The sequence below is a fragment of the Streptopelia decaocto genome (assembly GCF_964273445.1).
Source record: "Streptopelia decaocto genome assembly, chromosome: 3".
Taxonomy (NCBI): Eukaryota; Metazoa; Chordata; class Aves; order Columbiformes; family Columbidae; genus Streptopelia; species Streptopelia decaocto.
This window is the reverse complement of record NC_138656.1, coordinates 33673794-33699343: the sequence shown is the minus strand read 5'-3', so window position 1 is coordinate 33699343 and position 25550 is coordinate 33673794. Positions and strand designations below refer to the sequence as shown.

General features: G+C 50.8%; 1 protein-coding gene across 1 annotated transcript; it reads right to left on the bottom strand.

The window, feature by feature from the left end:
• Window positions 1-5729: 5729 nt before the first annotated feature.
• Window positions 5730-25413, bottom strand: AARS2 (alanyl-tRNA synthetase 2, mitochondrial). Its single transcript, XM_082047578.1, has 22 exons — window positions 25142-25413; window positions 24717-24905; window positions 23890-24035; window positions 22904-23098; window positions 21461-21605; window positions 20875-21020; window positions 20465-20573; window positions 19831-19869; window positions 19005-19116; window positions 18346-18473; window positions 17465-17615; window positions 15431-15600; window positions 14328-14441; window positions 13790-13930; window positions 13016-13153; window positions 12504-12613; window positions 11296-11404; window positions 9700-9822; window positions 9166-9276; window positions 8210-8293; window positions 7963-8073; window positions 5730-7570 (listed from the first exon to the last, which is right to left on the bottom strand). Exons 1-22 carry the CDS (start codon window positions 25352-25354, stop codon window positions 7406-7408), a joined length of 2949 nt encoding a protein of 982 aa, XP_081903704.1. The 5' UTR covers window positions 25355-25413; the 3' UTR covers window positions 5730-7405.
• Window positions 25414-25550: the final 137 nt, after the last annotated feature.

The following is a 25550-nucleotide window of genomic DNA, read 5'->3' as shown; positions in this document are numbered from 1 at the left end:
ACTTGTTTTAAAGGTCATTTAGTTTTGCATCTCTTTCCCCCTTTCTCTGTAAAACTCGGTGATATTTGAATTGATAGATTACTTTCCTTGTGTGTCTTCTTGCACCTGCCTAACCAGGCCAGCTGAGAGGAGGAGGGAGACACATACAAGTAGGGGCAGTAAGAGAAGGAGGGAGAGAATGTCATCTGAAATGTGGGACAAACAGGCAATTGAGGAGACAACAAAATTAGTAGAGCAGCAAATCCCAACCCGAGTGTAAATAATTCTTCACCATGTGAAAAGGTTTACTATGTAGGCTCAGATTTATCTTCCCATTCCTGCAGCTCAAGCCCAGGCAACCTCTGACGTAAAGCAAGAGAGAAGTGCATGAAATGAGGCCTGGAAAGGACTAGGAGGAGATGCGGAGATCTTGATTAGGGGCTGGAATAGTAACCCAGTATCTGCATAGCCTCAGGCATTTTTATAGTAGCAGGCTTGGGGTGGAGTGTTCCAGAAAGACAAAACTACTTGATGGCAAAAGCTCTGGGATAAGGATCCCACAGCCAGCTGAAAACACAGGAAGGGTTTTGGACTGGAATCACAGCAAAACTTTGAGTGCTCATATTCCCACTGGGAGTCTGCTCGGGTTGCATGGTGGCAGGTTGTGGTGGTGCAGAGCGTGATGGCTGCAGCAGTTGTGGCTCTCCAGACAGTGGGTATGGATGCAGACCAGGTGACACCATGGCAGCCTCACTGGCACACCTGTGCTGACATCCTGGGCCTCCACCAGCCACACTCCATTAGACTAAGACCCAGAATGACATAAATCAAAAAAATTAATCCTTTGATTTCCTCCCAGTGGGCTATGCCCTTTTCAGGAGGGTGGGCTCAGCAGCAGGATGCTCCTGACAGGAGTTGGGATGGTGGTGGGGCTGGTGGTGGGGAGAATGAAGGGGAAGCAGGGCCCTTCTCCCAGCCCTGTGGGCTTTCCCAGTGTTTTCTGGAAGAAAGACGAGCTCGGGTTGCAGCTAAGTCGCGCCTCTCAGCAAGTGGCAGGGAAATGCCAGCTGCAATCCAAGCTGAGGAGCTGACTGTGTGGCGCCAGGGAACCAGCTGGCCACAAAGGACACGAGGCAAAGGTGAGCTGCTGGGATTCCCCATGAAGTGCTGCTTCTGCCTACTCTGGCTCTCGGCATGCAGCTGCAGACAGTTTTCTGCTGCAGTGGAAACATGGGTCTTTCCCCAGCAATGCTCCCCAGGAGCCGGGGGCCCAGGGTTGGAGGGGTGAATTGGCCACAGGGCTGCTCCTGCCTTGCCCACATGCCCTAACATGCTGCCTGTCCCTCAGCCAAATACCCTTAGTGCAGACCCATCCTGTCCTTTCCCAGCCAGCTGGGATGCAGAAGGTGAGCAGCAGCACCACCCAAGGTGCCCTGAGCTGCTCCCAAGGGATGTGATGTCCCACCTCGCCACGGATCCTCTAGGTCTGTGGTTCAGCGCTGCAGCCTCATGTGTGCAGTGTGGCAGCTGCCTGAGCTTGGGTGCTGCTGAGCGTGGGTGCCCAGCTGCTGTGGGAGCAGGGAGCCTGTGTGTGGGGTGGTGTGATGGTGGGAGCCCACCAGAGCCTGCATGCAGGGGGTACCTGTGGGTGTGTGAGCTTCTGGATTGATCAACACCCATACTCAGTGCTGGTGAGGCTTCACCTTGAATCCTGTGTTCAGTTTTGGGCCCCTCACTGACATTGAGGTGCTGACGCAAGTTCAGAGAAGGACAATGAAGCTGGTGAGGGGTCTGGAGCACAAGACTGATGAGGAGCAGCTGAGGGAGCTGGGGCTATTTAGCCTGGAGAAAAGGAGGCTGAGGTGAGACCTTACCACTGTCTACAACTACCTGAACGGAGGTTGTAGCATGGAGGGTGTTGGTCTCTCAAGTAGCAAGTGATAAAACAAGAGGAAATGGCCTCAAGTTGCACCAGGGAGGTTTAAATTGGATATTAGGAAAAAATTCTTCACAGTAAGGGTTGTCAGGCATTGGAACAGGCTGCCCAGGGAAGTGGTGGAGTCACCATCCCTGGAGGTGTTCAAAAGACATGTAGATGAGGCTCTTAAGGACATGGTTTAGTGCTAGATTTAGGTTAGGTTATGGTTGGACTAGATGATCTTGAGGGTCTTTTCCAACCAAAATGATTCTATGATTGTATGTGAACACACGACTACATGTGTGATGAGACTAGCTTAGTGCAGACTATCGTTATGTACATGCTGCCTCCTGCACGCATGTGAGTACACAAGAGCACCAGCCTGCACAGGTCAGCAGACGTGCCAACCCCGTGTGCTCAGGCTGCAGCACATACAAGTCCCCCTGCACGCAAGGTGACATGAGGGAGATCAAGCCTGAAATAATTCGGAGGGAGATCTGCATAAGTGCAGGTGCAAATCCTTACAGCGGGTACTTGGGAGGTGTGTACTGGTGTGCAAGGGTGTCCCCAGGCATGCAGGGGACCTGCTGATTCTACCTGCTGGTGGGCTGGTGACCAGGGGTGCACCTCAGCCTGGGGACAGAGAGGCTCGGTGCCACGCACAGCTGCAAGTCAGGAGAGCACATACCTCTGCTGTCCCTGGGGCAAGGGAGGGTAGTGGTGGTTGATGGCTGCTGGTGAGGTCTGAGCTGCTTCTGGTGGCCAAATGGCCACCTCATGCAGGCACTAGTGGCAGGGATGAGGTGTCCCAGCTGGGGAGGAGCTGTGCTCTTGTTCCCCACACCAGCCCCTGAGCTGCTCTCCCTCCATGCAGAGCTTGGCTTGGACTTGCTGCATTACATTTAGTGTCTCCGGGAGATGCTCAGCTCCAGCCACATGGGACCAAGCCCCATGGCTTTTGAACCTGTCGCTCAGCATGTGTTCACCATTCTTGGCATGGCTCAGCTCAGCTACCACCACTGCAACTTCAGTGCCCTCCTGGAGTGAGTCCCATGGGACCTGGGGTTCAGCACCTTGAGTCTCTATAGCAGCCAGCCTTGGGAGCTGGCACCTCAGGAGAGCCAGGCATCTTGCAGGGGCTGCGTGCCAGACCCGCATGCTGCAGCCCAGGCTGTTGGGAGCAAAGCTCCTGGAGCAAAGAGAGCGGGAAGAGAGAAGCAGGTACTTCCTGCTCCCCTTTTGCTGGTCAAGTATTTGCTTGGGATTGAGACTGGCAAGCCCTTGCATTGTACGTGCCCTTAAGGGACCTTGGGGTCCATCTGGACTTATGGAGGTGTTGCCAACCTGACAGCACCTGTTCACAGCAAAAACCTCATCATCTCTTTAATTAGTTTCCTGCTTCCTACCATCCCTTCTGTGTGCATGTGTTTAGAGTTGCAAATGGATGCACTGCTTACACCTTAGATCCCTGATGACTGTAAGGAAATGTAGGCTGCTATTTTGGCCAGAGAACTACATTTGAAACTTGTGTTTCATTCCCTCAGGCCGTCCCAGCTGAGCATTACCTGACCTGCCACTGAAATGCAGGGTGTTCCAGGCAGAAATGTGGCAGCTACTGCGGCTGCAGCACGAGATATGAACGCATTGTCCTTCTGGGGCAGGGAAAGGGAAGGATGGGAAGCAAGTCTGTGCACTGGGGGTTTGCCAGGAGAGCGGCAGGAATTGCTGCCTTCCAGGTTGAGCAGTGGCCTGGCATGGCCGTGGCTCAAAACCCAGCACTGCTACTGCAGCAACCCACTTTACCAGCTTGGGGTGATGTGGGCACCATAGATACCCCCACAAAACTACTCTTTGGTGGGAAAAGATCCTTTTTCTCCCTCTCTTACAGAGCAGGTTTAGTGCTACTGATGTTACGAGATGCAGTAAGATCATGACTCGGTTATGCCGTGACCTCATTGATGACCCACTTAAATCCTTACAGGCTCAGAAACAGGAAAGGAAATCCTGAATTTCATGCCCAGAGAGGCCAAGAGCAGCAAAGGAGAAGGAAAATGGGCTCCAAGCTGGACGGTCACCCAAGACTGCCCTGGCTGAGGCAGGAGAAGAGCCAGCACCATCACAGCAGGCTGTGGCCCTGCTTGCTGACCGGGTGGTTTTTAATATTTATAGGAAGGCGGCACAGGAGATGCAGCACCCCTGGGCACAGGGCGTGTTGGGGCTGCTGCAGAGGCAGAGGAGGGGCTGAGGTTCCACCTGGGGGTGCAGAAGTTGAAAAATATGGATACCAAACCGATGTGGAGGTGGTGTAGGACTGGCCTGATGGCACATGGTGTGTGGCTTTTGCAGAGCTGCTCTCCCCTCCCCAGCCTGAGCAGGTCTTCCAGCTGAGCCTGCAGGTAACCATGGGCATGGAGAAGTTGAGGAGGGAGAGCTGTGCAGGAAGTTGAGTGGTCCCTGCTCAAAAATGTGCTGCTACGACCTCCAGAGCTGTTTGATGAGCTGTTTGTGGGACTTGGTCCTCAGCAGCCTTCCGCAACTCTGGGCCACCTTCTGGAAAGCCTGGCTGCAGAAGTCACCTGAGAGTACCCAGAGACCCCATGTAAGATGGCCAGATTGACATCCCTGCTCTGCTTTAGAAGCCCTACAAGCCTTGCTGGCTGGCATGCAGGCAGTAATAAGGCTGTGGGAGGCCTTTGCTCACCTTCCACCATTGCTTGGCCAAGCTGTAACGGCTGTCACATAATCAACACCTTTTGGTTCCCCAAATGGCCTGGAACTGACCACAGGATCATTCAGCCTTCCTCTAGTGCCCCTACGTGGGGGGTGGGGGCTTATTTCTCGCTGTAGGGCTTGGTCTGTCACCCTGAGAACAGGGAGCCACATTTCCCATGAGAGGGGGAGACCAGAGCAGGAGTGCTGAGCCATCTCATCTTTGCTGCTCACTCATTACACAGTGCTGAGAGCCCAACAGCTCCCACAGTGGAGATGGATCTTCTTCCAGTGGCCCCAGGGATCACTGCTCTAGTTGCCTCTGCAGCAGCCACCCGTGGCCCTTCTGGGGAACAACAAGGGGGCTCAACTTCCCCCTCAGTAAAGGCATTGCCTTCAAGGAGAGCCCCTTTAAGGGGCTGGGCAAAAGTTTACAACGAGTTAGTAGTTTTTAAGCTAAAAAAAAAAAAAAAATCAGGCCAAAGTGGGTAAATGTAAGGCTGGTGCTCAGGCTCTGCTTTTGGAGCATGGTACAGGAGCAGCTCAACCCAGCATTCCTCTCCTCCTCACACCTACTCTCCAATGCCAGAAGCAGACATCAACTCCTGGAGCAGCTATTAATACAGTGATGCAAAAGGACCCCAGGAAAGTGCTTCCCAGTAAGACAGAGCACCCCTTCCCCTCCCCACATCTGGTACCACTGTGGCCCATGAACTGTGTAGCACCAGGGACTAACACTGCTTTTAACTGATGGCACAAAACATCTCTTGGGTCTCCACACACCCTCTCCAGCACCACTCCGGCCTTGTCACAAGATCCCCAGGTGCTGAGCTGGATGTTCCAGGTGTCTCCCACGCTCAGGTTCCTCACAGAGATGTTATAAGCACCAGCAGCACCTCCACATCCAGAAAGGGAAAGAAATTTGTGAAAGCACCAAGCTGCTCTGCTACAGCATTCAGGAATGCAGGCCAGGTCTGGGGTAAGCAGCAACCTGCCCCACTGGCAGGGTGATTAAAGAATGAGTCCCGTGCACCACTCTGATGGCTGAACTCCTGGCAGCAGGGGCAGATGCCCAGAGACCTTGGCTCATAGCTTCCGTTGCAACAAGCCCTGCTTTAAGGTCTTTGGCTGGAAGTAGCATTTATTGAACAAGCAAGCTCTGCAGTGCAATTGTAGCTGTCAGTGCTTTGGGGGAGCACTACCAGCCTCTAAAGGCTCCCCATTCCTTCTGCCTCCAAGTCCTGATATTTATATCAGGCTCTCAGCCAGGCGCAAAACCAGCTTCCTGGCACTTTGCAAAGATGAGGAGCCTTACGGACCACATATGAGATACCAGGCTGGACAGCCACTGAGATAGCGAAGAAAACCCCTTGTCCTCTAGTGATGCCTCTAAGTACACCTCAATTTTTCCACAGGTGAGCTGTTCCCTGCAGAAAGAACGGAGATGAGGCTCTGCTCACAGCAGCTTTTCACCCCCTCTCCCTGAAGCAGACAGCTAAAAGAAGCTGAGGACTTCTCTCATTAGGAGGTTGGGCCATTCCCCAACACACCCTCTTCACCAATCCGTATCTATGTGACAGCCATTTCCTGCTCCCCATCCATCAGCATCACTGTGCTTCCACGCCTCCTCCTCCTCTCCCCAAATGCATGCAGCCACTGCCTCCTCCATGGTGACAGGCAACCCTGCCTGCTGCTGAAATTCATCTGTCAGCCTGCTGTTGCTGCTCACAGAGTGAAACCTGCTTGTATCACTGTCCTGTTGCACCTTTAATTCGGCTACTGTTTGCGATCTCTATTTAGGTCAATACAGTATCTAAAATAATGGTGCTTTGGCCAGGAGCTCTAGAAATCACTCTAACAATGAAGTTTTAAATGTCTTTATGAGTTGCATTTGCTGCATCTGCTAATGCTCTTGAATAATCATTAGGTTAGGTGGGACGCACGCTCACCTCAAGGTTAAGTGACCTGCTGCAGGAACTTCCACACTGTGACACAGCAACAGTTCCCATTCACACAACTCACCAGATCTATGGTGGTTTTTAGGGAGGTGCCGGTATGCGAGAAGGCAGGAGTTACAAGGGAGTGGCAGGAGGAAACAAGGATAAGAACATTCAGCCAAAGCAAAGTGGTGGAACCTGGGACGATTTGGTTCCCTCTGTGCTTTAGTACCAAGGACTGGGTTCAGCACTACCCCTTGCACAGCCTAAGAAGGCTGAGCCTACAAGGAGGGTGGGTCTTCTCTTCCCATTTCTAAATTACAGCAGCTTTTTTAATGAGAGGGGTGTCCTGAGTTCTGCAGTAGGATGGGACTGCTTAGACAAGAGTGCATACTGACTTGTGGTCCTGCAAGAGTAGAGCAGAAAAAAAATGATGCAGCTAACAACAGACATTGGGAGATCAAACACTCTCTGCCACTTAATGGTTTTAGGATAACACTGTGCCACCTCCCCACTATGTTCTCATGGAGCCTCCCAGTGCCAGTCTTATGGCAGGAACTGCACTGTTCCAGAAGAAGCAGGATCTGATGCTGCAGCTGGTGCTTTCCAAGGCTCAGTCCCCACATGTCCATGCTGGTAACAGGCATTATTGTTTTTGTCAGTGCGATCAGGAGTGGGGTTTCTGCTGATCCCTGATGGCCAGAAGCCAAATGCTCCAATGCAGTTGTTGCAGTAACGTTCAGTGTGGGAGCTGCTAAACCTTTTAGATCAGCAGCGTTTAACATGTGCTCTGCAGCAGGTGTCCACATAGCTTGCAGCTGGGCTGCACACAGCTGTCCTGCCACCAAACCTCTCAGTTACTTCAGAGTTTACTCTGAGCGAACTCTAGTGCAGTAGTAAGGGCTCCCTGGATGTCCTTGGCATTTCCACTGCCCTTAGCGACGATGGGAGAACCTCCTGCCTTCCCTTCCATCTGCGTACAGACAGCCACAGCCCAGTCAGCAGCAGAGAACACAGGGAGGCAATTCTGGGGAAGAGACACAGAGCAAAGTAATTTGGACTGTGAAGGACTCTCTAGTCTAGATAAAGAAAAGTAAACACATCATCTCCTCACCCAGCCTGGGCCCTCACTGCCTGAGGCACTCATGACTGCCAGGACCGCAACAGCTGGGCTTACATGTCAATGCTGTGTCCTGCCCCTGGGCAAACATGGCCTGGAGGATCCAGGGATATTTGTGCCCAGCAGAGACTGAAAGCATATCTGGTCTCTGTATAGTCATCTCAGGTTCTGCCCCTGTGTGATTAACCACCAACACTGGGCAGAATCCCAGCAAAAGCCTCAACTGGGACCTGCTGAGCAGTGGGTCCAGTCCCCCTTTGCAGGTAGGTTCTGTGTATCTCTACCAGGGTTCTGCTCACCTTGGACACCTGACAGGCACAGAGCACCTCACCAGAAGCCTGAGGGCTGAGCAGCAGGACTGATGTGCCAGGAGACTTGTCACACAGCTGGTTCACTACCTTCATTAGGATCTAGAAGAGGCAGGAAGAGAGGTCAGGCTACAGCAAAGGAGACTGGCACATAGCAGAAAATGTACCCAGCAGCTCCCTCTTACTGTATGCAGCACCTGAGGTACTGTTGGGCCAGCACACAACGTGGGTTACTCACAGAGAGGGAGTCAGCTGGGACAGTATCAATGATGACAGGTTGGTTGCAGTGTTTTGCTAGCAGGCTTTGCACCTTCTCTTCAGCCTGGAGGGGGAAGCACACAGCACTTGAGGGGCTACAGGTGGCACAGGGTGAGCTGAATGGGGATAACATTTAACATGTGTACAGGGAAAGGCAGTGCTGCTCTGTGAGATTGAGGGGAGACATGTCAGCAGAAGTCAAAGTAAGACTGGCAGACTGAAATCTCCACATGGACACCTGTGCAACTCTCCTTCCTCAGAAGCAAGCAGATATAAGCCCCTTTCAAAAGTGGAATAGACAGTGACCCATTCAGTCCTCAGCCCTTCTCCTGGACCTACACATCACTGCATGTCTCAGGAAGGTTCCTATGGCAAGATGCTCTTACTTTAAGAAAAGAATAGCTCTTACTGAGAACACTAGGTCACCCATAAGTATTTACAAAGGGCTTTCGGTATAAATTGGCAGAACACAAATGCATGGGAAGCCATGGCAACATCTGTATGTCTGGAAGAAAGGTTCTATTCTGCCACTGTCTTACTGCAGAACCTTGTAAAAGCCCACTGTCAGTGCCATCTCATCTTCTCCTCCATGTATAAAGGGAGAGGAGATGCCTATCTGCCTGTTGGTGTTTGCCAAAAGTGCTGACACAGGGCTCTCCATCTTCACAAACAGACGGACATTGGGATTCTGCAGGTGCCAAAAGCCCAGTCAGTCATTCACTGCCATTTTAAATGACAGCCCTGGTTAATGTTAGTGAAATCAACCCAACAGAGGGCTTGTGCTGCACTGTGCGTGCACAGCACAGCACACTCCTGCCTTCTAATGGGACCCTGGTGACTGAGTGGCTATAAAGTGTAACAGAGACACTAGGTCCACTGGTGTGTGCCACACAGTGCCGTGAGCAGGCTGCAGTAAGTGTGATGTTGCCAAAGTACCTGCTGGATCTCCAGTTTCCTGATGGCCGTGTTGGCTGTTCGCTGTAGTGCTTTGAGGATGGCCTGTAGTTCTTTTCTTTGCCACTGGGGCATCGCAGTGCTAGCCACCACCTGCAAGATAATTTGCTGTGTAAGGGTACTAAAGTGTACCTAGTAATAAAGTGCTCGTTCTCTTGGAGGTCAGGCTGGAGACCAGCCTCTTCCCAGGCCCTCCTGTACCCCTGTGTCATCAGCCCAGTCAGTCACTGTGGTGTGCAGCCTTGTCTTTTCAGTTGGGCATCTAAAGCCTGGGATCACTGTTTTACCCTCCCTCCCACTGCCTTTTCTCACATTCCCACTGGCAGCAGGTCATCTGCAACAGAGGCACTACTCAGCTACTGGTGAAAACATTCACGACCAAAGTAGCACCAGCAGGTAGCAACATGGCCTTGCTATTGACCACGGTCAGATGTGAACCTGCTAGGTAAGAAGTTGTGTGCCTCAAGTGTATAGAGCCCAGGCTGGGATCTTTCTGTAATGGAGTGTAATCCTCACTTTGGTCAACTGGCCCACTTCTTTGGAGAGGTTCTGCATCTCAGGAATAGAGGTGCTCCTCTGCTTCATTCGCAGGGAGACAGAGTCCACTTCCATCGCCAAGCACTGGCCTACTTCCCGGGCCTGGAGAGAGAGAACACTCCAAATTCAGCAACAAAACAATGAGCAGAGAAGGAAAAAGTGGGGTGGCAGCAGGGTTATAAACACTGAAGTGCTGCTCAGGATACAGTGGGAAGACACCTACAGAGGCTTTAAGAAATGACTGTCCCCAGGAGACTTTGAAATGGAAGATTCCTCTCTAGATTTGCAACCAACACTAACTGGTCACACCCAGCGGTGTGCAGTTATGTTTCCTCAGTATCTAGCATCAGATTATCAGGATTTCACTGAGAAAAGCTGGGAAGCCTCGCTTACTTCTTAGTGCTCCTTTTACAATATAAAATGCACTCTTGAAAGTACTGACTGAAGAAACAAAAGAAACACTAAAAAAACCTCATCCACTGTCCAAACATATTTCCTAAGTTCAGCTGATCTTGGTGTATTTCTTATTGTGTTCTCCAACACCAATGCTACGATTAATAAAAAAAGCTAGTACAAGATGTTTTCAGCAGTGACAATCCTTGTGGTTTGGAGCATTTTCTCCCTGCCAGATCTTTGTGCTCATTATGGTCCTGTGAGACTTCAGATGAGGAGAGCAGAGAGTATATAAGAAAAGCTGCGGACAGCAAGGATTGCTCTGCCTAGCTGGGATACACATCCCTTGTTTCAAGTCACTCCCTTATGCTGCAGTCTCCCTTGTCTGATTAACACATGCACACAGCTCCTCTTGGGGGCCTTCCAGGTCGCACTTCCAACAACGCATGCAGATGTGCCCTGCAGCTTTTCATTCCTCTGCACCAAAGAAAGCCTCGCTAGGGACACAGATGCACAGGGGACAGCTAGCCAAAAAGCACCAGTTTTGCAAGGGTGGGCTTTGCCTTTAGTCTTCCCAGTACTAACTGGGAGTGAGTCACTCTCCTCTGACTGCAGCCTTAAAGGAAGTGGGCAAGGTTGCGGAGCCCCTGACAGTTCCAGATATTCAAAGTACAGAGCGATCTCACAGACACAATAGTACTTTTTATAGAGGCCCAGCCAGACCAGAATCACAGTTTAGAAGGAAAAAGACTAAAGAAAAGAAGCAAAAGGGCTGTAAGAATGAGGCCAGAACCCCGTCATCATAAAGTGTGAATCCAACTGTGAGAGGCAGGAGGTGAAACCAAAGCAAAGGATCATACCTTTACATACCTACCTGGGGACTGAAATTTATAGTCTAGAGGCTTCCTGATATTTTGTGCCAAGTTTCTATCTTGAAAAAGGGTGTCTGAGGGGAAGAATGAAGGTCAAGGAGACAGGAGACTAGGACAGGGAGGGGAGTGGAGGTGAATAGTGAGGTATGGCAGAGCAGTATCCAGGGGCAAAGGAGGAAGCCAGATCAGGCACAGCAGGGAGGCTCCAGCCAAAGCAGCAGGAAACTGATTGTCTATGCAGGAACCTACAAAGCTGGGTTCTTCTGACATTGCCGTGACACAGCAGAAGTCTCAGTTCCCCCATTCTTACCTGTTTGGCTTGTCCCCCTGTCACTGCAATGACACGGCTAATCCCTTTAACAAGCTGACGCTCGCTGATGATGGTCAGATCTTCCACAGCTCCTGTTTGTAGAAGGTGCCTGCAAAGTCAGCAGAGAACAGGAAATTAAACAGGCTGCTCTCTGGGAAGAGAAATCAGGAACACTGCTTTTCTTTTAGGCAAGTCTCAAGACCAGCAGCCAATCTCAATAGCTTCAATCCCTTCCCATCCCCAAAATCCTGATGGCACCGTCAGGCAAGAGACAGCAGAGTTGAGGCTACTCCAGAGGAACCTCTGTGCTACCTGCCCAGCAGGCTGCTGTCAAATGGCATGACAGCCAAGTTCTGCCTTGCTTTTCTCTCCTTCAGCAGTGGGGTGAATCAGGATTTGTCTCTTCTACTCAGCTGCTACTGAACCTTCTAGAAAGTAATCTTTTCCTCCAACTCCACCAGTCTCTTGTCAGACCAGCTCACAGAGTGGCCAGCAGACTCCAGTCCCAGGGTAGCCGTGCAGTCACAGGGCACCGAGAACCTTCCTCTTCCTTCTTGGCTATTCAACACCCGATATGAAAAATACAGTGTCTCAGGTTCTATTACCACAAGTAATAATTTCAGAAAGCTTCATGAGAATCGATCATCTCCACTCCCATGCAGTTTCTTGTCCCACTACTCCCACAAGAATGATCTCATGACTAGACACTTGCTCATTTTCAGCTGTATCTGCTCAAATGCCAATTTGTTCTTTTTTTTGTGTGTGTGTCAGCATTGTCCTAAAATGGATTAACTCTTATTCTATTCTCATTACTGCTAAAAGCAGAAGACGGCAAAAATAATGATCTCACAACTGTCTCAGAATCTCCTGCTGGGTCTCCCACCCTTCTGCAACCCCAAAGACAAAGCCCGTAACTCTGGTATGACAAGTCACACGCCCTTTTTCCACACTTTGCTGGTGCCCTGTGGCTTCCAGCTTGGTTTCAGACTGTGAAGCAAGGGAGAACACTTTGATACTTTGCATTTCACTACAGTTTTCTCACCCTGGGACTTCTAAGTTTCATAACTAGCCCATTCTGTCCTCACAAGATCCTTCTGGTGAGAAAGATCAGATGCACAGGGACAGGGAGTGGAGCTTGTAAGAATGTCTCTACCTCAGCCACCAGTGCCCACAAACACACCTTCTGACTGCAAGTAAAAGTCACTTACGTCCCACAGCAGAGCTCCACAGAGGTCTGCATTGCAGCCTCAGAGTCGCGGGTCAGCACACTCTCCACAGGGACCCCCAGGGACACTATCCTCACTGGATCTGGATACCCCTGACAGAGGAGACAGGGATCAGCAGCTAACAACATGGTCCTTTGGGGACACTTGCAGACTAACTGCATGGTTTCAGGTCTCTGACTCACTTTTCCCCTATTCCAGAGCAGTCCCATAGTCAGGGGCAGCACTGCTTCTTCCCCACAACCAGTCACCATGGGAGAAAGAAACAATCGGGTGACACTACAAGCTTCTGGTCCAAAGAAGTGAGCAAAAAGCCTATGCACCACAAGGCTCCATGTTTTACAACACAGCACTCCTGAGATCTCTATTCTATTTTCCTTGAGTTTTGGCAGTCAATTCCCTTGCAGAAACCTGTTGCATCAACATCTCTTGTGACCCAGATGATTCCTGCTGAAAGGAGAAGGCTCATGAAGACATGCGCTGCCATCCTGTCATACCTCATCTACTGCACGGAGTCCCTGAACTTCTCTTGCCAGTGTGAGGGGGACCTCAGCCATATGCACAACCTCATTTTGTTTGATCACATCTTGGACCACTTGTTCCACTTGCTGCAGCTGCTCCACCGTCACAGGGCCCTGAGGAAGTAAATCAGCCACCTTCAGGAGAAGCCTTCTAAGACATCGAGAACAAGAGGGAGAACTGGGGCAGGAACGTCAGGCAACTCGGCTTGGGCACACCACTTCCCTCTTGCATCTCATCTTCCCTACTTGTGAAGGAAATTGTGAGCATCATGACCCTCCCACCTCACCCCCTGAGGAGGGATAAGGATGTTTGATCCAACCAAACTCTTCAAGAAAGATACTGCAATGAGTGACAGGTCACCAGGACCATTGTTCAGCCCAACCTAACAGCTTTCAGTTCCCAACCCCTCTCACCTGAACGACCGGCACAGACATGAGACACATGCCACAGCCAAACTGGTAAATCTCTCAGAGACACTTTAATACTACTCAGGTCAGCCCCACAACCACTGGCCTTGCTAAGTCCTTTCCCTTCTGATCCCCATTCATCCCCTCAGCAAACTCTGCTCACGGCCAGGTCAAGGGAAAGCAGAGACAGTCATGTCTAGAGGGTCAAGTCTTATTGCTCAGATAAAACGTGACCTATCTCTAAAGGAGTGATTATGGTGAAAGGAGAAAAATCCCTGGAGAGAAGACCAGTACTGGGATGCTCATACTGCTGAGAACAAGAAAAAAGAAGTCCAGAGTCACCTTGGTATCAAAGTCGAAGCGCAGCCGCTCTGCGGTCACATGGGATCCTCGCTGCTCTGTGTTGTCACCCAGGACATGGCGGAGCGCAAAGTTTAGCAGGTGGGTAGCAGTGTGGTTCGTCATGCAGGCCAGCCGCTTGGCCTGAAAGCAAAGACAAATTGGCAGGGAGTGCTGGTTCTCCACAGCTCAGGAGAGCAGGGAATGGCACGAAGAGATACGGGAAAGGCTGCATGTGAGGGGATGGGAGAAAATGGAGGGGAAAAACAACAGGTAGTAAAGCTGTCAAACAAATTTATGTCACAGGGAAGGCTTAACTTCTTTTCCCATGGGATCACCTCTGTAAAACAGCACAGGGTAGGCTGGATACTTCTGGACAGAGCAATGGCTCACAGAAGATTACAGAGTTACTTGTGCACATCATAATGAAAAGCAGTCTCAGGAAAACAAGGGACAAGGCTCTGCTGTGCCCAGGTTACTCAGGACATCACAAGACTCTCAAGGCAAGGCTAGGAAAAGGTTAAGAGCAGTGAGTTATCACCTCATCCACAAAGAGCTGCACTTGGTCCCCAGCACGCAGGGTTTCCACAGCAGTGACCTCATGGATCACGTAACCACCACAGAGCTGAACTGATTCTACAGGGAAGAGTATGTCCTGACCAAAGAGAGACGGAAAGATGAGTTAGGACACAGGGAACATTCAAAGGCCTGTGCTAGGTGCCTCGTTGATCTGACTAGGAAAAACAAACCCCATTGACCTCTTAAAGACAGGGATGGGGTGGGAAAAGCAGGGACGAGCTCATTTCCAATGTAACCAGAGTGCCTCAGGCCTTCCCTGCATTCAGCCACTCGCTGCACAACATACCGAGGCTGTCAGCTTGCAGTGAAGGGGCTGCGACACCACTCATGCTGATGAATTTTCTTAACAAGGATGCTTGTCTATGAGAAAACAGCAGCTGCCAAGGTGCCTGTCTCAGGAACCGAAGGTGCCATTTCAGCCTCACTGGGCGGGCAAGAGAAACTTGATCCCCACTTCAGCTTGAGGAGAAGTGCTGAGCCAGGCACTATCGCATTCTGCAAGGCTAAAAAGGCAGCATCAATGCCCAGGGGTGATTCTCAAGAGCTGGAATGTGGGAGGGGAAAAAAGGCTGCACCCCATGTAACTTCCTGGGAGAGGGCAAGGTTAAAGGAACATGCTGCAGAGGTAGAGGTCCTCCCTGATGCTTTTGGGAGGGATAAGAGTTTTTGCAACAGGTCTCAGGTTGGGCAGTGCTTGCAGTCATCAAGGACTCACCAGAGACAAGTTACTCAGCTCATGGACTCTCTGGGCATTGATTGCCTTCTCTTTGCATTGCAGCGCCAACTGGTGGGAGTGCAGCACACTGAAGTGAGACTCAAGAAGACTTTACAGTCTTCCCCAGCAAGGAGAAATTGCAAAGGGCTGAGAGAGACAGAGCAGCAAGTATACCTCTGTGAACTTACTGCTGCTTCTCCCTCACCTCACCAATCCCAATGCAAAACAAAGGGAACTATCAGGAGTCAGCAACTTGCAAATTAACACACTAAAACAGCCCACAAGTTGGGGAAGTCTGCCTGGCCTCAGTATTCATGGCTGCCTTGGGTTCAGGCAGCAAAGGGTCTCACCTGCTGTCCTAAACGCATCATGTAGCCCTGGTCAGAGTCCTGCCCGCCCTGCTCTGCATAGAAGTTAGTCCTGTCCAAGATGACACCACAGCGTTGCCCTGATCCAACCTCCTTCTGGAGAGACTGACCTCTGTACAGCATCAGGATGGTGGCCTGGCATGGGCTGAACTCTGTCAGGGGGAAGAAGATGGCAGCAATTAGTGCACATACCCTCTCAGATTGCAACATGGAAGGAGGAGTCACTTCCCCATGCCAACCCTGCCAACACTGAGTCTATACTGCAAACTGGCACTTTCCTTTGGCTTGGTAGGAGAGGAACAGCAGAAAGGCAGAAAGGACAACAGATTTGCTGTTCGGAACCAAGTTATCCCTCACTCACTTACCTAGTGACAGATCTGCTGAGTAGCGGGTAACCAGGCAGGGACACCTAGTCCAGCTCCACATGAGTCTGACAGAACAAGATGTACTACAGACACATCTGTATCTTGCTACACTGCCTGCCTGGCCAACCTGCCTGCCTTCTATGAAGAGATGACAGACTGGTGGGCAAGGGAAGACAGGGATGCCACCTTCCTTGAAGCAGTGAGTTTCTGACACGCTCTCCTGTAGCCTCCTTGAAGCCAAATTTGAGTGACATGGACTGGGCAGGTGGATCATAAGGTGGGTGTAGAACTGGCTGGGCAGCTGGCCCCACACAGAATTGCTCAACAGTTCCATGTTCAACTGATACTCAGCTACCAGTAGAGCTACTTGGTGGCTGATATTAGGGCCCAAACCACTGAACATCTTAATTAGTGACTATCCATGACAAGATGGGATGTACCCATATCCTGTATGGCAACAAATTTGTGGGGACTAGTTGATACACTGAAGAGTGGGGCTGCTTTTCAGTGGCATCTCAGCAGGCTACAGAAATGGACTGACAGAAACCTCAGGGTCCTCAGGAGCTAGCTGAACACAAGTCAGCAGGGAGCCCTTGCAGCAAGGAAGACTCACTGACTGCTGGGCTGTATGAACACAGAGCCAGCAGGTCAAGAAAAGTGGTTATTCACCCCTATTTAGCATTTGTGAGACTACATCTAGAGTACAGGACATTTTGGTGGCACATAAACAAAAAAAAAAAAACTTTTCCCACCAAGAGTGATAACGAACTGGAACAGGGTGCAGAGAGGCTGTGAAATCTCTGTCCTTAAAGATACTGAAAACTTAAATGGACATGGCTCTGAGCAACCCAGTCTGACTGTGAAGCTGATGATGTTCTGTTGATCAAGAGACTGGACATCCAGAGATCTCCTCCAACCTCAATTCCTTCATGATTCAGTGACTGAGGAGGTAGGACAGTGCCCACTTGGAGATTCCAGCCAGTGTCACTGCTGGGATTTTTTCCCCTCCATTATGCTCTTGCTGTAGTATATATAGTTTGAACTGCCTCACTTTCTGCTTAATGTGGGTTGCCCCCAGCACGCTGGGTAAGAGGGAGCTGGCTATACACAGCTATCTCTAATTGTTTGTGACAGCTACACCACCTCTTGCTCTCTGTGGTTGAGCTTCGTGCTTTCCCTAGAGCATCAGCAACCTCAGTCACCCTAAATGATAAAAAGCCTGCACTGGCATCTAGTGGTCTGCCAAAGAAACAGCAAGTGCACCGTTTTAGTCAACTATTATGCCTAAACCCTTTGCATAATTATTCGTCATTCTCCTTAGCACTTACACCCAGAAACCTAACTGTTGGAGACAGACTCATCTACAGCAAAAAATGACAGTCCCTGTTTCACCCCTGAATAGTAATACCAACCTGGAGCTCACAGCCTTGTCACCGGCTCAGACCCTTCCTGGTGACATACTAACAGAAATAAAAGCACCTGCTTTGGGATGAGGTGCAGGGGCAGAGAAAAGACGCAGCAGCAAGGTAGACAGGTTTGAACCAGAGTACAAGTTCTGCATTCCTGAGTTTAGGTAGTAAAAAGCAGTCCTGGGTGGAATTCCAGTGCCCTCAGGCAGAACTTGCATTACACACAGGACTCGGCCGCTTACCATATTGCCCATGCTGTCCAAGCCTGTAGGCGTATTTTGGGGAGTCATCAGTAGCAGGTACATTGTCACTCTGCAGCTGAGCCAGCGAGTGCACATCAAGGCACGTGTTTGTGTCGTCTCGCTGTCCTGCCTGAGGGCCACCGGCCTTGCGCTGCAGCAGAGCAAAGCACACTTAGATAGGAGATACTCAGGGGCACTCAAACCAGTAACTGGAGGAGCTACAAGGCTAGGAGCTTCTTCCACCTTCCTGGAAAAGGCTTGTTTAGGTCCAGGCTGATGAAGGCTACTGCTAAACCAACCCCGTTCCTTCAAGGCCCACATGAACTCAATACCACTCCATGCTGGCCTCCAGGCAGCCCGTAAGCAACAACTAACACAGCCCTCTCAGCACAGCTTGCTGCATAGCTGTGAAACTTCCAGGCCATTAAAGCAAGGCCTCAAACCAATTACTGCACTGGGTGAGCAGTGCACGTCTTCTGGCACTACAGAGACTGAGGAGATTTTGTAAACTCTTCATAAATTGCTTGCTGTTTGGGCTAAGCTGGTTGTGCTTTGTGTGAGGAGTTGGACTACATGACTGACAGAGGATACTTGTAACCTGTATAATTCTATCATAACCTCCACTCCAGCAACAGTCAGCCTCATAAAACACTTCTTCTGATCTGAAGAGAATCACCAGCCAACACTTTTAAGTCCTACATGCACAAGCAAAGGCATTGTGACCCCACTGCTGTTTCCAGCCCCCTCCCCATTCAGGGAAAAGGTACATGACCCTGTGGTTGCATCCAAAGAGCCTCAGCAGTGAAAGGAATTCTGCCTCCAAGGTAACAGGAGAGAGGGAAGGCTCCGAATTATTCTGACAAGGGAAGTGTCCCTCTTACCTTCGCATCTTCCAGTGCAAGTTCATTAAAAGCAGCTGAATCCAAACTGATTCCCTTTTCTTCAAGCATCAAGTCAATCAGATCCAGAGGAAACCCCAAATTCGCATAGAGAGACCAGGCTACTTCAGCTGTAGGACACAAAGAAGGGCATGAAATCTGTGTGAATACAGAAAGCAAAGGCATCTCAAGATTTGCTTTGATGGGACCAGTCTAGTGTGTGCTTTGGTAACTGGATTCATCTGTCTTGTGTGCAGCTGCACTGGTCATGGGGAAAGGAAAAGAAGCTATGCAGTTATTCTTGTATGGAACTGAGTACTAATGATGCCCTACAGCCCCACCCCTGCTAAAATTCAGTGCAGCACATCTAGACAGGCAGCTGCTCTGGTTGGGTCCTGAGCTTCTTCTTTCAGCTGCATCTTGTGAGGACCCAGTTAATCAGTCAATAAAGGAGCATGGGAATGTTTTGAACTTACCTGGTGTCCAGTTTATTTTGAGAACAAAGTACTAGAGAGCAATTGCAATCTGAAGAAAAACATCGGTTCTTCTGCCTGGGGCTAGAAAGTCATTGAAAGCACATGGAGGAGGCAGACATCCACAGAGTTTTGAGGACCTGGATCAAACCATCTTTAAGTGCAGCTTGTCAGAGGAGGGAGACTCACCTGGGAAGTTTGTGGAGGGCTCCATCTGCTGCACTGTGCGCTCAATGATGCGCCTCCCACGCTCAAGGGAGGACAGAAAAGCTGCCTCGTTCTCATTGATGATATCCATGATCTGCCCAAGGATGAGAAGAAGGGTTAGCCACACCCCAGGAAGCTCCCCAGCTCAGCTCAGCTCAGCTACAGTCAGCTCAGAGAACATCAAGCAGGTGTCTAACAGGAGTGCTGTGTTGGCTTGAAGCAGTCTTTTTGTCCCGTAAATATCTATCAAAACACAGCTCAGATGCATTACTAAACAGGCCCATTGTGCCTCCTACCACCATTGCTGTTAAAGAAATATTGACCATCCATCTGGGGAAGGCTGGAGGCTGACAAATGCTCTCTGTCAGATATTCATGTATGTGACCCAATTAAAACTGCACGGCTGGAACAGCCAGAGAAATTGCTCATCAGTTGCTATCAGCAGAAGCAAGCCAGGACTAGCCTTAAATCACCACTCCACTTTGGATAAAAGGTACCCAGGCCAGGACATGCTGTACTTGCACTCAATAGAAGAGCTACCCTAGATTTTTTTAGGCCAACAGCTGCCTTATGCCAGGACAAGCAGTCCCTAGTGAAGATCTAGTAGAGCTTCCACACTTCTCATGCCCAGGATACAGACATGTTCCCAGCACACCTCAGCCCACCCAAAAGGACATGGTTATGGAGTAGGCTATGCAAACTCCTCCAGCTAAGTCCCAAGGAAGGGCTGACTTCCACCTCTGAGAGCAGTGCCTTGCAAAGATAATGAGAGAGGGGGTTTCTCTCCAGGGGATTCCACATCACTCACCTGATCTTCATTCTTCGTCAGCTCTGGATAGGCGTTTCCCTGCCGAGTGAGCCTCAGTTAGTGATAACATCCTCAACATCTTCCTCAAGGGATCTCACAGCATGCCACAAGCATTATAGAGGTTTCTCAGGCAGATGTGTGTGAAGGGAGCTCCAGTGCACAGTCCCAGGGGAAGAATCACATGTGGATTTACAGCTGCCATCTCCTGGCTTTCTCCCTGTGACCCACCTCTGCTAGCCCCTGCATAGCATCTCTTTGCAAACACATTCACTCACAACAGGAAGAAAGCTTTGTCTTTTAGGATGCTGTTATACTCACAGGGAACAATTTCAGACGGTTTTAACTAGATATGACAGCTTGGAAGCCACTGCCCTCAGGAAACAATGTGCACTTGCATACACTTACATGCACGCTTGTGATGACTGCACTGCTGGTCACACTAAGACCTCTCCCTCCCATCACAAATAATCAGGAGATGAGATTTTTACTGCTGTAATGCACAGCAGCAGATACACCCTCCTGGAGCTCCTTTACATCCAAGACTGTCTCCTGATAGTGTACAGGAAAGGGATGTGGCGCTGAACAGGACAAGTGTGACACTTTTTTTTCCCCCAAAGCAGCTTTTTGTACTCACCAGCACTTCCACTACGGTAGGCACCAGAGAGGCTAGGAGCCCAGGTGGAGCGTGAAGGACTTCAGAGCAGAAGCGGACGGCCCTGCGCAGGATCCGACGCAGCACCAGTCTGAAAGCAGAGCAGGATTCCCCAGTCAGCCACATGAGCATCCCTGCCCAGCTCCCACATGCAGCACACCCGCCGCACGGCTCCTCTGGCCTGATATATCCACACAGACCAGCCGCTCCCCACATGCTAAACCCACCCAAGGATGAGCCTGCAAATCAGAACCTCTTCCAGGCTCTCACCTTCCTGTCTCTTCAAAGCTCATGAACTCCCTCCTCCTGGGCTCACAGCAGAACCTCTCCCTCTGGCTGTCTGTATGCCTTTCTAGACCTACCTCCCTCCACCCATTTCCTTATGACCTTACTCTGCTCCGGAGAGGCCTGGGTAGATGCCATCAGCGATGCACACGGACAAGGTGCGCACATGATCTGCCACCACACGGTAGGCCATATTCACACACCCAACATCAGCATCCCCGACCAGACCTTGGTATCTGGGCCCTCCACAGCCCTAAAAGACAAAGCAAAGAGACAGATTAGCAGAAATTAATGGCTGTAGAAGGAAAAGTTTCAATGCAAAAGGCAGCCAGCTGCACTTGACATCTTGCTTTTCAGCTAACTCTGAACCTCGTGCATCTAAGACGGACCCATTAAATCCTTTCAGAGCATTATACACCAAGACTTCTATATCTGAGACATATCAGCCAATACCATGGCACTGAGGAATTTAAGAAACTTCGGAGGAAAAGCCGACCAGCAATGCTGATATACTAGTGTTTTTTCAACCTGGAGTTCTCCCTAGTTTCCCACAAATGCTGGTCTGGACCTGGCTGTGCAAACCTCCTGTCTCAAAACACCACACAATAAGAGAAGGTTGTACTGGTACCAGGCAAACAGTCCGCATTCAAGAAGCTTTTGTTTAGTTGTGAGTCTGAGCAGAAGCACTGTCACCTTGTGAATGGCATCCAAGATGGGAGTGAAGAGATCTGTGTCGTAGTTGGAGCGTTTGTTCTGCAGAACTGTCACCAGCCTTTCCAGACCCATTCCTGTATCCACATGGTGCTGCGGCAGGGGAAGCAGATTCCCCTCCACCTCTCTGTCAGCCAGCCAGCAAAAATAAAAGGCAAAAGAGAAGCAAGGGTCAGTCCAGTGGCAAAGAAAAGGAACAGGCAAGTCAAAGAGAATGGGAGAGTGACAGGTGATAGGAACAGTAGGTGACCCAACAGTAGGTGACCCCAGGAAGCTCAGGGACAAGATTAACAGCAGCTTGCCTTGGCACTGCCAGGCAGCCAGGATCCAACCATCAGATAGTGTGCTGGTTCAACTGAAAATGGATTAATTTTCTTCATGCAGTTAGAAACCTTTCTTTTTCATAGCTAGCACGCTCATTATTTGGACTTAGTTTGAGAACAAGAAGATAACACGCCAGGACAGAGTTAATGTTTTAATTGCTCTGGTCTGAGAGCCAAGGACATTCTGAGCACTCTGCCCACAGGTGTGAGGCAGCGAGGAAGGGGGGTACAAATGGCACAGAGCTTGACTGACATCTAGACTGATAAATGAGAGTATTTCATCCCATTAGCATCCTGCTCCAGATTTAAGAGTGGGGTCTTCTGGTTTCTCCCCCCTTTTTCTCTTTTTTTTTCACACTCTCTCTCTCTGGGGGTAGCAGGGGAGTTTCAGTCTGGAAGTTTAGCCAGGCCTTCTGCAATTTTGCAGTGGCCTCTGGGTTTTTGTGTCTTTCTCCTCTTTTTTTTTTTTTTAACTCTCTCTCTGGGATCAGCTTTAGGATCAGGTGTGGCTTGCTGGGACTGGCTGCTCAGTTGTGGACAGAGTTTGTGTGGAATTGCCTTGAGTATCTCTTATTTCTATTGTGTATATATATATATATTTATTTACTAGTAGGCTATTAGTATTTTGTTATTTTATTAAACCGTGTTTATCTCAATCCAAGTTTCTCCCTTCCCTTTTGATTCTCTCCCCTGTTGGGGAGGGGTGGGGGAGAGGGTGAGCGAGCAGCTATCGTGGTTATATTGCTAGCTCGGGTTAAACCACAACAGATAGTCATGACAGACTGTAACGCAGCAAAAAGGGCCTTCACTAAACAGGAGCCCAAGGCCTTCTCCTCCTTCTGCAGGTTCCTCTGGGCTGCTGCAGGCCTCAAGAGACCTCTGGGATGCAGCAGTGAGGGAGAACAGGCAGCACAGGTTGAAGGACAACAGGACAAGTAAAGCAAAGGGGACCAAAAGCCACACTGGACACACCTCTACAGCTCCCTTCTTGCTCCTGTACTGCCACATCCTAGAAAGCAGTGAGACCTCTGAGAATATACAAATATGATTTTGGAGTCAAACAAGGGAGAAGGCTCTGGAGTTCAGACCTGATGCCTGGTACCTGCTATACTGCATGAAGACCAGATTCCAGATCTCCACCACATCAGGGCTGCCCTTGTTCACCAGTGCTGCAGCATTTCTGCCACCACCCACGTGGTCATAGTGGATCTCTGTGCAGGGACCACAGGGACCTGTGTCCCCCATCTCCCAGAAGTTGTCTTTCAATGGAAAAGGAAGCACGTGACTGGCAGGCACCCTGGAAAGGAAAACAGAGGTTGGCAGCGCTGGGGCATGCACACAAAGCACATAGTAGCTTAGATCACAGAGAAAGTTGGAAAGGATCCTTTCTGACTACTACAAATTCAATAAGCCAACACATAAGGATTCCTTTGCTTCTGTTCAGACAGAATTACTCTCCTTAGCAGGAACAAACTGGACCAAACCAGACAGGATTCTACTCACTGCCCAGAATGGCTGGCAAACACAATCCGGCTCCTGCTGACAGAGACAGGCTCTCCAAGGGGTCTGCGGAGCTGCCCTCCTTCCTGGAGGGAATTCCAGCAGAGCTAAGACCAGATCACAATGGACAAGGCTGAACACCAGCAGAGGCACAGAACTGGCTGCTAGGGTTCAAAGCCCACACACAACCTGGAAAAAGCTCCCAAAGCACAGCAGTGCTTTCTGCAGCGGCTTCATCCTCACACTAGGGCAACTACTGCTGGCTCTCAGAGGAGAATGCATGCTCCGCAGCTCATGATGGGGAGCAAGCAAAGGATCAGAGCTCCTTCACACACTTTATCCAGGCCAGCCAGTCTTAGGCACACAGCCCCCCCCCACTGACAACATCTGAGAAACAGCTTAAAGGTCAAGTGCCCCAGAGCACTGAGAGCCCAGCTGATTCTAAAAGCCAAAACAGAAACAAAATTAGTTTAAAACACAACTTTTGGCCCCTGCATCTGATTCTCATCAACTAAAAAGCAAATAGGAGACTGCAGAGACTGAAATGTCTTCACCTGCTGCTCAGAACATCTTCTCTAACACACTTACCCCAGGCGGAGCCACACGTCCTTGCACTCCTCATCTGCGCTCAGCCCCAACAAGGAGTCTCCGCCAAAATAGGTGACATAGAGACGATCTCTGGGGATCTCGTAAACCTCTGTCAAGAGCTCCCAGGCCATGCTACATGCCTCCTCCTAAGCATGCAGGGAACATAAACGAAGTACAGTAAACCAGGATGCATAGCAATGCAGGAAGGCTCTTTAGAATGAGACTCAAACACTGAAGAAGTTCATTTCAGCTGCTCTCTCCCTTTCCAATTTTAAGGCATATTGCAAAGTGCAGGATGAGGGTCAGGTGAGTTAGACAGCTCACTGCTGCCTGTGGAAAACTGACATTCCTGAACTGTGGGGAGACCTGCAGGATCACAGCGTGGTCTACACTCACACACTTGCCAGCAGAGTTACATGAATTATTTTCTTTCCAAGGAAAAAATGTATTCACTAGCAATACAACTAGCATCCTTTACCCTTCTTCCCTTTTGAAACTTTCTAGCAACAGACACCAAATGAACTGTAAACCTCTTTTCACTACATTAGATGACCAACACCGGTATTTGCACAGAGAACTTTGACTTGTATGTGTTGTTTACAACTTTGAAAGGCCAAGTGCTCTGAGAGTCTGTAGGGTACATTTAGCGATTCAGCACACCAGCTGACTATCTCCGCTCCAGTCTGCAGAGCTCCCAAGAAGCAATCTATGGGTTACCAAAATGCCTTCTGCAGTCAGTCCCATGGCGCTACAGCACAGAACTATAGCCACGCTCCAAAAGGAAAACCACATTTCCCCCTGCAGAGGATTCCCTCCTACTGCCTTGCCTTAAAGTAATCCCCAAAGGACCAGTTCCCCAGCATCTCGAAGAACGTGTGATGGTAAGTATCTCGGCCCACGTCCTCCAGGTCGTTGTGTTTCCCTCCTGCACGCACGCACTTCTGGCTGTTCACCACCCGCCGGTGCTGCGCCAGCTCGCTCCGGGGGTGCACCGTGCCCAGGAAAATGGGCTTGAACTAGAAACCGAGGCAGAGAGACAGATGAGTTGCTGGATGCCGCCCAGCGCTTGGTGCTGTGCCTGGGGCTCCTGAGCAGCCGCAGCGAACGGGATGGGGGAGCAGCGGCGCGGCCAGCCCCGCTAGGAGCCCGTCCTCCCGCGGAGAGCTCCGCGAAAGGGGTCACCCCGAGACGGGCCCCGGGAAACCGGCGGAGGGGACGTGACGGGGCGGGCCGCCAGCGGCGGGGGGAGCACCTGGTTCATGCCCGCGTTGACGAAGAGGAGGCTCGGGTCACCGCGGGGCCGCACGGGGGCCGAGGGCAGGCGGCGGTGGCCGTGGCGCTCCTGGAAGAAGCGGAGGAAGGCGGCGCGGACCTGCTCCGCCGGCGGGCAGCCAGCAGCCCCACGGCGGGGGCCGCAGCGCCAAGGCACCGCCTGCAGCAGCCGCCGCCGGCCGGCCGCCGCCATGCTGGCCGAGGGCGGAAAGCAGCGCAAGCAGCTTCCGGAAGGGGCGGGGAGAAGCGGGGTCGGCGGTGGGTCTGACGGGAGAGCGGAAGACCCCCACGGGACCGGCTGCAGAGGACATTACACGACTTCTAGAGCGCATGCGCAGGCCCTGCTCGCGCTCTGGGTTCGATTAGCCGGGCTGCTGGGCCGTGCGCGG